The sequence below is a fragment of the Bison bison genome, unplaced genomic scaffold (assembly GCF_000754665.1).
Source record: "Bison bison bison isolate TAMUID 2011002044 unplaced genomic scaffold, Bison_UMD1.0 scf7180017864255, whole genome shotgun sequence".
NCBI classification, from domain to species: Eukaryota; Metazoa; Chordata; class Mammalia; order Artiodactyla; family Bovidae; genus Bison; species Bison bison.
Window position 1 is genome coordinate 476,619 of NW_011494827.1, and position 17,531 is coordinate 494,149.

A 17,531-nucleotide genomic window follows, 5' to 3' on the forward strand; every position below is an offset into this window, starting at 1 on the left:
CCCCCTACCGCTCCTGAGACTGACAAGCAGAGATCTCTGATGTTTCCTCTGGGTTCTAAGGCTCCAGTCTCCACCTCACTGGTGTGTGGAGACTCAGGCCCTTCTTTAGACCCTGCCGGCCCCCAGGTGTCTGGAGGACCCTCCCGCCCCACCCTTGAAGTGGTCATTAAGATCCAGCTGTGACCAAAAAAAGGCTGCCGCTTCCATGTTTCCTTCCCTTCGTGCAAACGCAAGCACCACAGGTCATAAAGAAGAGACGCAAGGCACGATTTTGATTTTAATTCATACCTGGATATTCTTCAGGGACAGGTTTTTCTTCAGGGTCTTTTGATGGACTCTGTGAAACTTTCTCAGAAGACATGGATTCTCTTGTCTTTGTGTTTGGTTCTGGTTCCAGCTTAGACCTAAGGATGAAAAATCAGCAGTTACATCATTTACTTACACAGCAGGATTCTGCCTGAAAACAGAGGAGTCAAAGATGAGCCCTACACCCTTGCCTTGCGCCCTCAGCTGGAGAGTAGAACCATGGCCTTGGGCCCAGCGACCATCCTGACACAGTTCAAGGGGGTGGCGCTTATTACAGGGCAGTCGGCACACCCCCGCCAGAGCCCGCAGCTGAAAGAGTGCTGTCAGCAGGCGTCAAAGGAAAGGACGCAGGAACCCACCCTACCTCCTGACCCCACACTCGAGACGTGGCAGCAAGGGCCAGCCCACTGCTCCAAGTTCAACAAACCCAAGAGCTGGTCGTGCACCAATGCAGAAGTGGGGTTGAATAAATACACGCACATGTTACATAACACACGATACACAAGTAACATCTTAAAACTGACCTGTAAAAGCACGAGTCTTCACACACCCACAGGGAGCAAGGCCTTGTCTCAGGTCTCTTAGCCTCATCACCCGCCCTGGCCCGGGGCTTGCTCCCAGAGTATTCTCTTCCACCCCCAGGGCCAGGCGAGATCTCGCCCACCTCATCTCACTCTCCTGCCTGCAGAAGGCCTCCTCTTGCCACTCTGTGCCCCAGCGCCTGTCTTTTTCCCAGCAGTCACTGCGGGCTGAGGTGACCTTCCCCTCTCATTTGGTTACTGTCTGTCTCGTTCCACTGCAGTATGTGCTCTGGGAGCAGGGCCCCTGACTGCGTAAGTCATGGCTGCTGTGCAGCCCTGGGTTCGAGATGAGTGTGTGGCATTCAGGGTTTAATAAACATAGGGTGAATGAATGGATGCTTTATAATTCTCAGTGCATTGTTAATAAGAGGGAAGAAAATTGGTTATGAGATAAGGGGCCTTGTATTGTAACTCATAGAGCACTATGAAAATTCTAGGCAGATTGCTAAAAAAGACCTATGATAACATTATGAGGCAGACTCAAAAAGAGTGCAAATGCATATCAGGATGATATTATCAATGCCAGCTAATATTTATTGAGGGCTTCTCAGGTACTGGGCACTCTTCTAAGCACCTTTATACACATAAGCTTAAATTAATGCCATACATCCCTATAGCAGTTACTAGTATTAATGGCCTTTTCACAGAGGAGGAAAGTGAGGTGCGGGGAAGTCAGGAAACTTGCCCGGGCCAAACAGTGAGTACATGGTGGGGCTGGGATGTGGCCTCAGGGAACCCATCTTGGAGGCCACACTCTGAACAACTAACTGCCCCGTGAAGAGGAGGTTCTGTCCACCAGGTTCTATGAGAAGGGACTGCAGTGACCCAGAGAGGCTGAGAGAGTGGAGTCAAAGCCAGATGGGTACTTGACTCTGCAACTTTCCAGAGCCGTATATACCAAAATACACACTGAATTTCCAAAAAGGATGTCTCTTCCAAATAACCTGACCACAGAGGCCATTTTCATGTTTTGTTTTTTTTTTTTCCCCAAAAGATAGTGTTCTAAGAAAGGGTGTTTATAGGAACTGCTCCTCTACAACAGTAACAAAAGAATTGTCGAGTAATTACATGATCAATCACGCTAAGGGCTCCAGTTACTGAGGCGGAATAATAGCTACTCTAAAATGTATACACTTTGAAACAATAACAACCACTTAAGGTGGCTCAGTGGTAAAGAACCTGCCTGCAGTGCAGGAGACCTGGGTTCAATCCCTGGGTCAGGAAAACCCCCTGGAGAAGGAAACAGCCACACACTCCAGTATTCTTACCAGGATAATCCCATGGAGAGAGGAGCCTGGTGGGTTACAGTCCATGGGATTGCAAAGAGTCAGACATGACTGAGAGACTGACATTTTCACTTTCACCATCTATTGGTGTTTCTGGGGCCAGGAATTCGGGAGCAGCTTGGCTGGGCGGTTCTGACTCTCAAGGGCACTGCTATAGGGTAGAGGGCCCCACCACCTGAAGGCTCGCCTGGGGTTAGAGGAGTCCCTTCCAAGGAGTCTCATTCTCACGGCTGTGAGACAGTGCTGGCAAGAGCCTGGTCCCTTCCTCATGGGCATGTCAGTGTGTCCCTGGGCATGGTAGCTGGCTTCCCCCAGAGCAAGCAGTCTCAGAGACCACGGCAGAAGCTTCAGTGCCTTTTTATAACAGTCTCAGCCTCTGTTTACAACAAACTGTCATTTCTGCCATACCCCACTGTCCAGGCAGTTGCGACGGTCCACTCAGGTTCAAGGAGAGGGAACACAGACCACATAGCTCCCTCTCAGTGAAGCAAGAACAAAATCACATTTTAAATAAGACCATGTGGGATGGGATGTTTGAGTTCAACCGTCTTAGAAAAATATATTTGACATTGTAAGTACCACACATATGCACAAAGATGAACAGAATTTCACAGAAGACATACAAATGGTCAATAAAGCAGAGGAAAAGTGTCCAATAACATGGAGTAAAAAAACCATAGTGAGATACTGTGACATTGCCACTAGAATGGCTTAAAAAAGTTACCATCTCTGAGCCCTGGTGAACACAGGGAGCAACACTGACTCTCACACATTGCTGGGAGGACGGTAAAATAATAAGGCCACTTTGGAAAACCTAAGACAGTTCCTTAGCTTAAGAAACATCTCCACGTTGACAGAGCAGCTCCACTTTTAGGTATTTAAACAAGAAAAATTTCAGCTTCTTCAGCGTTACTGGTTGGGGCATAGACTTGGATTACTGTGATATTGAATGGTTTGCCTTGGAAACGAACAGAGATCATTCTGTCGTTTTTGAGATTGCATCCAAGTACTGCATTTTGGACTCTTTTGTTGACCATGATGGCTACTCCATTTCTTCTAAGGGATTCCTGCCCGCAGTAGTAGATAAAATGGTCATCTGAGTTAAATTCACCCATTCCAGTCCATTTTAGTTTGCTGATTCCTAGAATGTCGACATTCACTCTTGCCATCTCTCATTTGACCACTTCCAATTTGCCTTGATTCATGGACCTGACATTCCACGCTCCTATGCAATATTGCTCTTTACAGCATTGGACCTTGCTTCTATCACCAGTCACATCCACAGCTGGGTATTCTTTTTGCTTTGGCTCCCATCCCTTCATTCTTTTTGGAGTTATTTCTCCACTGATCTCCAGTAGCATATTGGGCACCTACTGACCTGGGGAGTTCCTCTTTCAGTATCCTATCATTTTGCCTTTTCATACTGTTCATGAGGTTCTCAAGGCAAGAACACAGAGTTCCAAAGAATAGCAAGAAGACATAAGAAAGCCTTCCTCAGTGATCAATGCAAAGAAATAGAGAAAAACAACAGAATGGGAAAGACTAGAGATCTCTTCAAGAAAATTAGAGATACCAAGGGAACATTTCATGCAAAGATGGGCTCGATAAAGGACAGAAATGGTAGGGACCTAACAGAAGCAGAAGATATTAAGAAGAGGTGGCAAGAATACACAGAAGAATTACATGAAAAAGATCTTCATGACCCAGATAATCACGATGGTGTGATCACTGACCTAGAGCCAGATATCCTGGAATGTGAAGTCAAGTGGGCCTTAGAAAGCATCACTACGAACAAAGCTAGTGGAGGTGATGGAATTCCAGTTGAGGTATTTCAAATCCTGAAAGATGATGCTGTGAAAGTGCTGCACTCAATATGCCAGCAAATTTGGAAACCTTAGCAGTGGCCACAGGACTGGAAAAGGTCAGTTTTCATTCCAATCCCAAAGAAAGGCAATGCCAAAGAATGCTCAAACTACCACACAATTGCACTCATCTCACATGCTAGTAAAGTAATGCTCAAAATTCTCCAAGCCAGGCTTCAGCAATACATGAACTGCGAACTTCCTGATGTTCAAGCTGGTTTTAAAAAAGGCAGAGGAACCAGAGATCAAATTGCCAACATCCGGTGGATCATGGAAAAAGCAAAAGAGTTCCAGAAAAACATCTATTTCTGCTTTCTTGACTATGCCAAAGCCTCTGACTGTGTGGATCACAATGAACTGTGGAAAATTCTGAAAGAGATGGGAATACCAGACCACCTGACCTGCCTCTTGAGAAATGTGTATGCAGGTCAGGAAGCAACAGTTAGAACTGGACATGGAACAACAGACTGGTTCCAAATAGGAAAAGGAGTACGTCAAGGCTGTATATTGTCATCCTGCTTATTTAACTTATATGCAGAGAACATCATGAGAAACGCTGGACTGGAAGAAGCACAAGCTGGAATCAAGATTGCCGGGAGAAATAGCAATAACCTCAGATATGCAGATGACACCACCCTTATGACAGAAAGTGAAGAGGAACTAAAAAGCTTCTTGATGAAAGTGAAAGTGGAGAGTGAAAAAGTTGGCTTAAAGCTCAACATTCAGAAAACGAAGATCATGGCATCTGGTCCCATCACTTCATGGGAAATAGATGGGGAAACAGTGGAAACAGTGTCAGACTTTATTTTCTTGGGCTCCAAAAATCAGTGCAGATGGTGACTGCAGCCATGAAATTAAAAGACGCTTACTCCTCGGAAGGAAAGTTATGACCAACCTAGATAGCATATTCAAAAGCAGAGACATTACTTTGCCAACAAAGGTTCGTCTAGTCAAGGCTATGGTTTTTCCTGTGGTCATGTATGGATGTGAGAGTTGGACTGTGAAGAAGGCTGAGCACCGAAGAATTGATGCTTTTGAACTGTGGTGTTGTAGAAGACTCTTGAGAGTCCCTTGGACTGCAAGGAGATCCAACCAGTCCATTCTGAAGGAGATCAGTCCTGGGATTTCTTTGGAGGGAATGATGCTGAAGCTGAAACTCCAGTACTTTGGCCACCTCATGCGAAGAGCTGACTCATTGGAAAAGACTCTGATGCTGGGAGGGACTGGGGGCAGGAGGAGAAGGGGACGACAGAGGATGAGATGGTTGCATGGCATCACTGACTCGACAGACATGAGTTTGAGTGAACTCTGGGTGTTGGTGACGGACAGGGAGGCCTGGCGTGCTGCAATTCATGGGGTTGCAAAGAGTCTGAGACGAGCGACTGAGCGACTGAACTGACTGACTGACAAGAAAAATGAAAAGATATATCCACACACAGATCTATCCAAGAATGTTCATGGCACCCGTATCCATAACAGCCAAAATAGTAGAAACAACTCAAATGTCCACCAATAGGAGAACAGATGGTCCAACTATGTGGATAGAATGGATAGACCAACAATTCATGCAGTATAATGCCATTCATTAATAAAGAAGAAAAAACTGGATAAACACAACATGGATAAAAAATTGGTTAAGCAATAAAGCCAGTTGAAACCATAACTGAAAAGAAAAACACAAAACAAGGGTCTATCTTGTTTAACATTAAATGTATAAATATGATTATTTATTACTTACTTCCTAACATTTTACCTCAAAGATTAGTTTTGGGATTCAGTATGTGGCAACCTGACACCTTGGGCTGCCCAGGTGATGCGACTGGAAAAGAACATGCCTGCAAATGCAGGAGACATAAGAGATGTGGGTTCGATCCTTGGGTCAGGAAGATCTCCTGGAATAGGAAACAGCAACGCTCTCCAGTATTCTTGCCTGGGAAGTTCCAAGGACAGAGGAGCCTGGCGGGCTAGAGTCCACGGGGTTGCAAAGAGTGGGACACGACTGAGCTACTGGGCATGCATGCACCCAACCTGACATCTTAGCCATGTTCAAACTAGTATAGCATGAATAAGACATCCATTTGCAGAATTTTCAGATTTTTTTTTTCCAGTAACTAAATAACAAGTGACAGCATTTCTTAGCCTGTTTTCTCCTCTGTAAAATGGGACTGTAAAAGCATCTTTCTACTGGTTTATATGTAAATCTTGAGCACAGTCTGGGGCAAGGGATGAAAAAATTAGCTATTACTACCACTCTTGCATCACTGTGTAACAAGAAAAGGCAGAGGGGTTAGATAGTATTGAGAAACCCTAAAGAAATACACTTTTTTTTTTTTATTCTGTCAAGATAAAAATCAATGGAGGAAAAGATGGAAACAGCTGGCACAATCCATCAATAATTCAAAAAACTCAGAGACGGGAGAACACTGCTGCTCTCAGTGTAAGGGACTCAGTAGCGTCTTCAGTCATGGGCCAACTAGTGCTCATCTTCCAGGCTGGTGCTGTGGAGAGGGAAGGATCTGAAGAGTCTTGGTAGATCAGCAGAGGAGAGGTCTCGGGGTGGTGGCCATGCCTCGGTGGCAAGGCAGCCTTGTCCTCGGCCACATTCCTTGGTAGGACTGGCCTGATGTCCTCCTGGATGGTCTCGGGTGACAGGCTACTCCAGTAATTCCACAAATCTACGGTGGATGGGGACACAATCCTTAAACTATTGGCTGACTGCCTGTCTGTCTGAGAAAGATATGCTCAGGAATCTGTTTGGAGACAAAAAGTGGGTTTGGAGTCTAGTCTGCCACTTGTCTGCAATGTGACAGTTTCCTGTTATGTTTTTTTCAATCCTCTGAATTTTCTTCATCTGCAAAGCACTTTTCTACAAAGAAGAATCTTGCAAACACTGCATGAGGTCGCCCGTGACAACGTACTTAGCACAGAGGTTGGCGTGAAGCACGTACTGCTCTGGCTCACCTTCTAAGTACTGGGCCTCAGCTTCCACATCTGTAAAGTAGCTTCCCATATCTTTTGTTCTGGCCAATAAAACAAGGTTCATTCTGCCTTTCTCCTTTCACTTCTTTGAGAATGAGAAACCCGGCTTTTGGTACCCTTCCAATATTAACACTCAAAATCATTGCAAAGACTAAATGACGCACTAGACAAAAAAAAAAAAAAAAAGTATTATGTAAAAGGTAAGTACTTTAAAAATCTAACTGCTATTAATTCAAAGAGTAGAAATACCCAGGGGCTTCTCAGGGGAGGTATCACTTAGGCAAACTTTTAAAAGAGGAGTAAAGTTTTGCCAGGCACAGAAGAGCAGAAAAAATATTCTACGCATAAAGAACAAAGGTGTGGAATTGCTGGGTCATCAGATGGTCATTTAACTTTGGAGAACTATTTGGCTGTTTCTAATACAAGGCTTTCCTGGTGGCTCAGATGGTCAAGGATCTGCTTTCAATGCAGGAGACCCAGGATCGATCCCTGATCAGGAAGATACCTTGGAGAAGGGAATGACTATCCACTCCAGTATTCTTGCCTGGAGAATCCCATGAACAGAGTGGCCTGGCAGGCTACAGTCCATGGGGTTGCAAAGAGTCAGACAAGATTGAGTGACTAAGCATGCACACAATACGGAGTTACTTTATATTCCCACCAGTCATAAATGAGAGTTCCAGCTGCTGCACACCCTCCCTGAAGTGTCACTTTTATTTTAGCCTTTCTAACATGTGTGAGATGGGATCTTTTAGCGTTTTATTTTCTTGGGAAATAAATATAGTCACAGGCATAGTAATCTGAAAGACAGTATCAAGAATGCTTTTTACTGAACCACTGGAGAGTAATATGCCAACCTGATGCCCCTTCACCTCTGAATATTTTAATATTTCCTAAAGATGAAAGTTGAATATTCATTGGAAGGACTGATGCTGAAGCTCCAATACTTTGGCCACCTAATGCAAACAGTTGACTCACTGGAAAAGACCTGATGCTGGGGAAGACTGAAGGCAGGAGGAGAAGGGGTGGCAGAGGATGAGATGGTTGGATGGCATCACTAACTCAATGGACATGACTTTGAACAAACTCCAGGAGACGGTGAAGGACAGGGAAGCCTGGCCTTTAATTTGTCTTTAATTTGGTCACCGGCAGCTTTCAAACTGGTTTATGTCCTTTTTACAGGTCCCCATCACTCTCTGAGCCTTCCCTTGCTTTCTGGTACAACAATATGCTCCAAGTTCATTTTACACTTTCCCTGACCCAGCCCCAGACTCAGGCATTTCTGCAAGGAGCCCGGTTCCTGGAAGCTGAAATTGCTATTTAGAAGCCAAGATCTGAGTGCTAAACATGCTTATTGCCTCTGGGATGTCAGTGTGTCCAGGCTCTCTTGGCAGACAGAGCCAGAAAAATCTGTCTGCTTTTGCAGACCTAGACATGCACACACGTTTATGACCACATTTCATTTCTATGTCCACCTATGTAAACTGAGAACCATGAGTTCACACCAGTCCTTTTCATTCTAATCCAATTTCCCTTTCACTCACCTGAAAGTCTGAACCTGGCTTCCATTATCCTTCTATGTTTACTACTTGATCAATCCCCCTGCATACAACCAATCTGCCTCTTCCACTGCTGCTCCTCCCCTGTCCTGGCTCAGGCTCTTACTGCCCACGCTGAGCCAGACCTCCTCAGCTTGCTCAGGCTCTGAGCTGCCCCGGGAAATGCCCCCATAGCTGTGGACATCCCCCCTTACTCTGACTCACTCCATGCCTGCAGGACTTAATTGTTCAGGAAGGAGAGGGGCTTAACTGACTTTTAAATAAAGGGTTCCATTAATATCTGTCACCCTTTGTGTCCAGAGTATGCTAATATGCCAGTTTTTAATTTAAAATGAACAAAGGACTGCAATGCAGCAGACTTAGATGAAGTTGAGTGCTTTTTTTTTTTTTTTTTTTTAAGTGATAAAAACAGATCTAATTATACACAGAATGTCTATTGAAATCCTCAGGGAAATTACAAATTAACTAGTTGAAGGCAATTTGAAAAAAGCAATTTTTCAAAAGTCATCAGAAAGATCAGTTTATGCTCGATAATTTACTTTAATTGATTTCTCTAACTGAAAGCTGAGTATTTCATAACTGCAATCAAAACAGTTTCCACCTGGCCAACATCTGTCTCCAGGTCCCTTATTTGAAAAACTCTGGGATTTTATATAAAATTTGAGAAGAACAGAAGGATAGAGAGGAGAGGGAGAGAAACAGTTTTTCCAGGTCTGAAACAAGAAATTACATGGAAGAAGTTCTTTGAAAACCTTAGATAAAGCCCTATACAAATATGAGAGAAAAGTGATAACTATTTCAGAGTGCAAGGAGATCAAAAGAGTCAATCCTAAAGGAAATCAGTCCTAAATATTCATTGGAAGGACTGATGCTGAAGCTGAAGCTCCAATACTTTGGCCACCAGATGCAAAGAACTGACTCATTGGAAAGGACCCTGATGCTGGGAAAGATTGAAGGCAGGAAGAGAAGGGGACGACAGAGGATGAGATGGTTGGATGGCATCACCGATTCAATGGACATGAATTTGAGCAAGCTCCGGGAGTTGGTGATGGACAGGGAAGCCTGGCGTGCTGCAGTCCATGGGGTCGCAAAGAGCTGGCCATGACTGAGTGTTGTGGATAACAACAATCTCTCAACAAAGGCTCTAGGTAGAAAGGACACAACCCACACTGATCCCTAGTACTGTAGTACTCTCATTTCAAGGATGGCTGTCGGACTAAGGTGTCCAACAGGGCACAGGTCTCCTGAATTCCCCCAGAGCAGGAAATTCATCACATCATCTAAGCCATCTTCACACTTACAGATATTTACTGGGCATGTACTTCATACTGAGTGATTTTCAGGCCAGTGTTAATCAAGTGTGATCCACAGACCAGTATGAGACTATGAACTGTTTGTTACTGGTCTGCTATGAGTAAGAACAAAAAAGAAGAATAATCATTTAGAAACATTTATGGCAATTTGATAATGCTATTTGATCAGGGGACTCCTGTCTCCAAACAGGGTCTAGACCACTTCAGGTGTTATCAAACTACAGTGGTGGGTCACCTGAGTGGGGGAAGAGGGACAGAGAATATAAGTGTGTACGTATGAAGGGCATTCTAGGCAAAGAAATCAGAAAGGATGAAGGCACAAGAATGTCAAAGGACACAAGCAGTCAGCTTTGGTCAGAGCATAAATCCATGGGGACCAACTGAAAAAACAAAGTATTATGGGCCTGGAATGTCACGCTGCAAAGGTTAGCTTTGTAAGACACTGGAGAAAGGGAGGGCTACAAGTATACATGTGTTTTAGGCAGGTGCCTTCTGGGGTAAGGAGAGGAAAGAACCAGAAGGGAGGGCTGGACTACACGAGGTGGCTCACACAGTTATTTTCCTCAAGGTCCTCTGCTCAAAGTAATTGGCACAGGGCAGCTATCTGACAGGAGATGAGGCTGAACTTCACAGCCTAAATGAGAACAATTCCCATCTGACTGATCTTAATTTGTCCAAACCTCTGCTGAGAACCAGGAGCTGAGGAGGCAGCAGCAAGAGCCCCCTTCTTACCTTACTCAAGGGACCAGCTAGGTCTCAAGGGTCAGGGACCGCCTGGGATCAGGAAGCAGAAGTTATCAGCATCTCTTTCTGGCGGGCGTGAGACCCAGTGACCACACCCCATCTCGACAGCACATGGAACACCGTCAGAGCCTTGTTTCTTCTCCCAGGACCTGCTTTGGGCAAACACTCTGCCTGCCCTCCTGCCTGAGCCATTCTTCCTTTCTGATCCTTTACCCAGATTATTTTCATTCAACCTCCAACACAAAGTCCATCGTTTGAGATAACCCTGGTTAATCTGACGTTCAAATCTGAGTTCAGCTGTATGACACTGGGCAAGTAACCCAAATTTCCCGAGTCTCGATTTCCTCTATAAAATGAGATACTAATTAGCAAGCGGGGGCTGGGCAGGGAGGTGCGGCGCGGGCTGCATCGCAAGAATCTGGCCTGAATACCCCGAGCACTATCTGAGCGAAATAATTTGGGCTAGCAAAAATGAGATACTAGTAGTTACTAATAAAGTGGCTGTGAGGATTACATGAAATAAACATACTGCCTGACCCATGGCAAGTACTTAATAGCAGATAACAGTACAAGTTAACATGGGTTAACCACTCACTACTCCTTGGAAGAAAAGCCATGACAAACCTAGACAGCATCTTAAAAAAAGAGAGACATCACTTTGCTGACAAAGGTCCATATAGTCAAAGCAACTGTTTTTCTGGTAGTCGTGCACAGATTTGAGAGTTGGAGCATAAAGGCTGAGTGCCAAAGAACTGATGCTTTCCAATTGCAGTGTTGGAGAAGACTTTTGAGAGTCCCTTGGACTGCAAGAAGATCAAACTAGTCAATCCTAAAGGAAATCAACCCTGAATACACTGAAAGGACTGATGTTGAAGCTGAAGCTCCAATACTTTGGCCACATCAACTCATTGCAAAAAACCCTGACACTGGGCAAGATTGAGGGCAGGAGGACAAAGGGGTGACAGAGGATGAGATCGTTGGATGGCATTACTGACTCAGTGGACATGAGTTTGAGCAAATTCTGGGAGATGGTGAAGGACAGGGAAGCCTGGCGTGCTGCAGTCCACGGGGTCGCAGAGTCGGACATGACTTAGGGACTGAACAACAACACAGGATATCCAGTGGTTCTAGCACTCACGTTAAAAAAGACCATCCTTGTTCCACTAAAATCGCTTTGTACCTTTGTGGAAAATCAACTGACCAATATATATCTCTCTATATGGACTCAAATTCCAGTTCTGCCACCTCCTGGCTAAGGGACATAGGTGAGTCACCCCACTTCCCAAGCCTCAGCCTCCCCATGTGTAAGATAAGGGTCATTGCAGTACCTGCCTCCTGGGGCTCCTGTGAGCTACAAAAGTGTCCAGCACGGAACGTGCCCAGGGAATCCTGGTCACAGCAGTTCGTGAGGAAATTGAAGCTTCACAATCATCAAGCTCTACAAACTATGGGCTTCCCTTGTAGCTCAGTTGGTAAAGAATCTGCCTGCAGTACAGGAGACCCAGGTTCGATTCCTGGGTTGGGAAGATCCCCTCAAGAAGGAAATGGCAACCCACTCCAGTATTCTTGCCTGGAGAATTCCATGGACAGAGGAGCCTGGTGGGCTATAGTTCATGGAGTCACCAAGAGTCAGACACAACTTAGCAACTACATCATCATCATCATCATCATTTACAAACTTTAGCTGCTATTATTATGATTCAGTTCAGTTCAGTTCAGTCGCTCAATCATGTCCGACTCTTTGCAACCCCATGAATCGCAGCACGCCAGGCCTCCCTGTCCATCACCAACTCCCGGAGTTCACCCAGACTCATGTCCATTGAGTCAGTGATGCCATCCAGCCATCTCATCCTCTGTTGTCCCCTTCTCCTCCTGCCCCCAATCCCTCCCAGAATCAGAGTCTTTTCCAATGAGTCAGCTCTTCGCATGAGGTGGCCAAAGTACTGGAGTTTCAGCTTTAGCATCATTCCTTCCAAAGAAATCCCAGGGCTGATCTCCTTCAGAATGGACTGGTTGGATCTCCTTGCAGTCCAAGGGACTCTCTCAAGAGTCTTCTCCAACACCACAGTTCAAAAGCATCAATTCTTCGGTGCTCAGCCTTCTTCACAGTCCAACTCTCACATCCATACATGACCACAGGAAAAACCACAGCCTTGAGTAGACGGACCTTTGTTGGCAAAGTAATGTCTCTGTTTTTCAATATGCTATCTAGGTTGGTCATTAACTTTCCTTCCAGGGAGTAAGCGTCTTTTAATTTCATGGCTGCAGTCACCATCTGCAGTGATTTTGGAGCCCAAAAAAATAAAGTCTGACACTGTTTACACATCTATTTCCCATGAAGTGATGGGACCAGATGCCATGATCTTCGTTTTCTGAATGTTGAGCTTTAAGCCAACTTTTTCAGTCTCCACTTTCACTTTCATCAAGAGGCTTTTTAGTTGCTCTTCACTTTCTGTCATAAGGGTGGTGTCATCTGCATATCTGAGGTTATTGATATTTCTCCAGGCAATCTTATTATCATTACTATTGTTAACTAAAGAACACCAATGAAGACAATACTCACAATCTTTTCTTGTCCACCACTCGCTTGACTCGGATGGCTCTTTGTTCTGAGTAAAGTTTACACACTCCTGTCCAGGGGAAAATATCAGAGACCATTTAAAACTGCTTCTCAGGCAAAAGTATCATTATATACAGTGAGACATTACAGTCTTCAGCTAGCAAAGCTAAAGGTTGCATCCCACCTATTGTGAAATGCCACATGTGATCTTTAAGATAAAATGAAATACTTTTTAAGTAATCTTCAGTGAAATCCAAAACGGCAGTCCTGTGCTCCTTCACTTGCTGAGAGTGTATCCCCTTGTGGGCTGAAACAGAAAAGGACAATATTCAGGGCTCTGTATTCAATTACACTGAAGAACAATTCATCAGCTTCCTTACAACAGCTTCTTTATTAGATGTATTCTTAAAAACACAGCTATAAAACAAGTCCTGTGTCAAGTGACATTTCATTTTTAAAAGAGTGAGATTTATGAGGTTTTGCGAGAGTAAAAGATTAAACCTGCTGAAAACTATAGTCAAATAATTTATGGTTTATTACTAAGGGATCGTGTTTGACGTGGGCCATTTCTTGAGAGCTGACCCCGTGCGTGTTAACAGGATCCAATGCTCAAGCTGACCTTCAAGGACCGTTTTAAATCAAACTCAGAGCATACACTCCCCTCTGCCTGCCCGGCTGCCTGTCAGCTTGGGCTGCTCCGTCCTCTTCCCTCAGCCACTCACATTCACCTCCGACACTGAGTGAAACCTTCCTTCTCTGGGAAACCTTGACTCTCTGAGCCACAAGAACACCTTTCTCCTGTGAATCATCACTTCTTCTTGGAGTCTGTGCCAGTTGTATTTTGGTAGAGGCTGGGTACCTACAGTATGAGGCACCCTGCCAGTACTTTACACAAATTACTGCTAATGGCCCAAACAATGCAGAAGGCGATTATGATTATGCCTGTTTTACATATGAGGAATCCAGAAGGAGCCCAGGATCACATGGTTTGTACTTATTTATCATTGTATTAACGTGCATGTATTTTCAAGGTATCTCAATGAATGTCCTTAAGGGTAGGGGACATGATCTGTTTTCACTACAGGGCTGCTGCTGAACCTGAGGTTCACATGGGGAATTCAACGGATCCATAAAATTATACACAAAATCTGATGCATCTGCATATTTTTTTTGTGGCAGGAAAGTCTACAGTTTTCATCACTCTCCAGGTGGTCCATCAGGGTTCAAATGGAAGCTACACAAACAAAAGTCTGGGTCGAGCACAGCAGCATCTGACCACTTGAATTCCATGCTATGTAACGTAATCTGCATCTGCTTAAGCAAATTAAAAGAGAATCAAGGTAGACACCTAACTTGGGAAGCCGTCTCAGTGCCCCAGTAAAAATTTAACATCAATGAAAGTGAGATGATGGTAACTCTAAGGCTAGCTATTGTCCTGAGGGTGGCTAGGAGAATTTAATTCTCATGATGACCCCAAGAATGGGCTTCCCCGGTGGCTCAGATGGTAAAGAGTCTGCCTGAAATGCAGGAGGCTTGGGTTCAATCCTTGGGTTGACCCCAAGAAATATGCCATATAATTGTCTCCATTTTATAGATGAAGAAACTGAGACCCAGGGCGACTAAGTGACTTGCCCAAGGCCACATGGCCTGAACATGTGGAGCCGGTGTGCGTGCATACGCAGCCAAGGCTCCAGAGCCGTCCTCTTTACCAAGAGAGTCTGTCACTACAGTTTAATGCTCCAGGTAGAGAGCTCAGAGTACCTTCATGCGTCCTTGTTCACATGCCATCAACCGCTGCCCTACTCAATGCCGCCCAGAACACAGGCACACCCGCACACACCTCCACACTCAAGTCACCTTCTCTGACCCTGGGCCCAAGGTAAACTCTTGGTTCTGTCTGGAGAGGTCCTTTCCACCTCCCTCTTCCCATCTGTTTAACTTGAATCATGGCCTTTGCATGATTTTTAACGGCTTAGGTTAAAACACTAATGAGGAAAAAGAAGACTTTGAAAGTTCTGAGACTGAAACCTAAATAAGAGCACAAGAGAGAGCTTTAACTGGCTGTGCCACACGCATCCTGTGAGTACTTAATCGCGAAAAGGCTGCCGGCTGCCCCTTTCAAGGCACACACCTTGTGTTCTCAGCTGCTGGATCGCTTCTGAGCAGGTCCTCATGAACGTCTGAGCATCCTGGTCTATCTGGTCTCGTTCTGTGTCCGTCATTCTCCCGTATTCAGACATGACGTGACTGACGGAGAGAGAGAGGACAGCATGAAGGGGCAGCAGCAAATGCCACACCTGGAGTCTGGATGGGGTGTGAAGGGGAGAGCAAAGCTCCCTGCTGAAATGACCACTAAGCTGAGACTCGAAGGATGAGGAGGAGCTGGCCAGGCTAAGAGGTGGGAGATTGCTCTAGACAGTGGAACCAATGCATATGAAGCTTACAGACCCGAACTCCATTTTCCTGACCATTCTCTCTAGACCCCGTGCAGACAGCCTTTTGCCCTCACCCCCCCACTGTGGTCTTCACTCTCCAAGGTCACCACTGGGGTCATCCTTCCCCTCAAGGTACTTTCCACCTTTGGACAGTGCTGATGGCCCCCCTCCCTGATCTGCTTTCTCCTGTCTCCTGACTGCATTCTCTCCTGGTTCCCTCCCACCTCCCTGGCTGCTGGTTTTCAGGTTTTTTGTTGACACCTTTTACCCATGGGTTTCCCTGGTGGCTCCGACAGTAAAGAATCCACCTGCAATGCAGAAGACCTGGTTTCCATCCTTGGGTTGGGAAGATCCCCTGGAGGAGAGCATGGGAACCCATGAGAACCCCCATGGACAGAGGAGCCTGGTGGGCTACAATCCATGGGGTTGCAAAGAGTCGGACACGACTGAGTGGCTAAGCATAGCACACCCTTAGTCCCTGAATATTTCTGTTGCCCACACTGCTCCCTTGGTGAGTTCGGCTAGGCTAGTGGGTTTTTTTCTGTTGTTAGTTTTACACTGATAAGTCCCAAATTTATATCTTCAGCCCGAACCTCTCCTTGAACTTGAAATGCATATATCTAACTGCTGGCTCAGTATCTCTATTCAGATGTTTAATCTGTATTGCAAATATGCCCAACACTAAGCCCGCAGCCACTCCCAAGCGCGCTTCCCACTTGTGTTGCGGGCAATTCCATTCCTTCTAGCTGCTCAGGCCTCAAAAGGTCATCCTGGCACCTCTTTTTCTCTCTCAGTTCACAACTAATCCATTAACAAATCTCCTCGGCTCTACCTTCAAAACACTTCCAGAATCTGACCTCTTGTTATCCCACCCACTGCTAACCCCTCTGGGCCATGTCACTGGGATCCCAAGGCTGGACCGTTCACTGCAGCCGCCCAGCTGGCCTGTTGTGTCTGGCAAGCTCCTCCTCCGATGATTCAAATGCACCAGCCTTACCGTTCCTGTTATACAGTCAGTCAGATGCTATCAATCCTCCATACAGATGTCCAGTGCTTCCCACCTAAAAGCAGAAGCCAAGGCCCTTACAAGAGCTGCACGAGCCTTAAGGTGCCTCACAAGCTCGGACTCCTGCCGTCTCTGGGCTTATCCTCAGTTGCCCACCTCCCGCTGCTCCAGCCGCCTTGGCCTCTGCACACTTCCTGGAACGCTACAGCCGTACCCCTGCACCAGGACGTACACTAGCTGGCTGCCTTCTCCTTTGGAGATCTCCTTTCCCTGGATGAGATCTCCATGAACTGACTGCTTACTTCTTGTATCTGTTTATTCAAAGTCCCTGCATCTTAATAAGTACTTCCCTAAGCTACCTTTACACACTTGTATCCACCCTGACAGTTTCTATTTTCCCTTCTCCACTCCCCCTAAAAACATTTACTAAGCTCCAACATTCTATGTTTTACTCATTTTGTTTCTTTTCTATCTTTCCCTCCAAAATACACATTCCATAAAGGTGGGGGCATTTGTCTGCCTGTTCACTGCTGTATCCCCGTCATCACCAGCAATCCTAGGGTTTAGTAGGCTGATAAATCAATGGATCAATAACCAACTACTTCAGAATGACCTCACTTAGTGTGTGAGGCCGATATGAGAAGCCTGACACACAGCTACAGCTGTGCTCCTTAACAGGCCCCTCCTGGTCTGATTGCACCCCTTGCCCTGAGACCTGCAGACATCCCACTTCCAGAGCCTCCCCTGGAAATACGGAGATACAGAGGCCCCGGGAATGTGTCCCTCCTAGAACAGGCCCCCAAGAGAAGAGGGAGGAGTAAGCCTGGGGCTCTCCTTAGGGCCAAGCAGGAGGCCAGTCTCCTCTCCTCTCCCACCTCGGCACGGCACCCCCTCAAACCC

At 45.7% G+C, this 17,531-nt stretch overlaps 1 protein-coding gene across 1 annotated transcript in view; it reads right to left on the reverse strand.

Moving 5' to 3' along the window:
* The window catches only part of STX18 (syntaxin 18), a gene marked incomplete at its 3' end in the record, with an annotated part of 117,760 nt that overhangs the window by 20,982 nt on the left and 79,247 nt on the right, over positions 1-17,531 (reverse strand). The window contains exons 3-6 of the mRNA XM_010847792.1: positions 15,322-15,437; positions 13,420-13,497; positions 13,194-13,260; positions 289-404 (exon numbers count right to left, since the gene is read on the reverse strand). Of these exons, the coding sequence (XP_010846094.1) occupies positions 289-404; positions 13,194-13,260; positions 13,420-13,497; positions 15,322-15,437 (377 nt within the window). The remainder of the gene's footprint in view (positions 1-288; positions 405-13,193; positions 13,261-13,419; positions 13,498-15,321; positions 15,438-17,531) is intronic.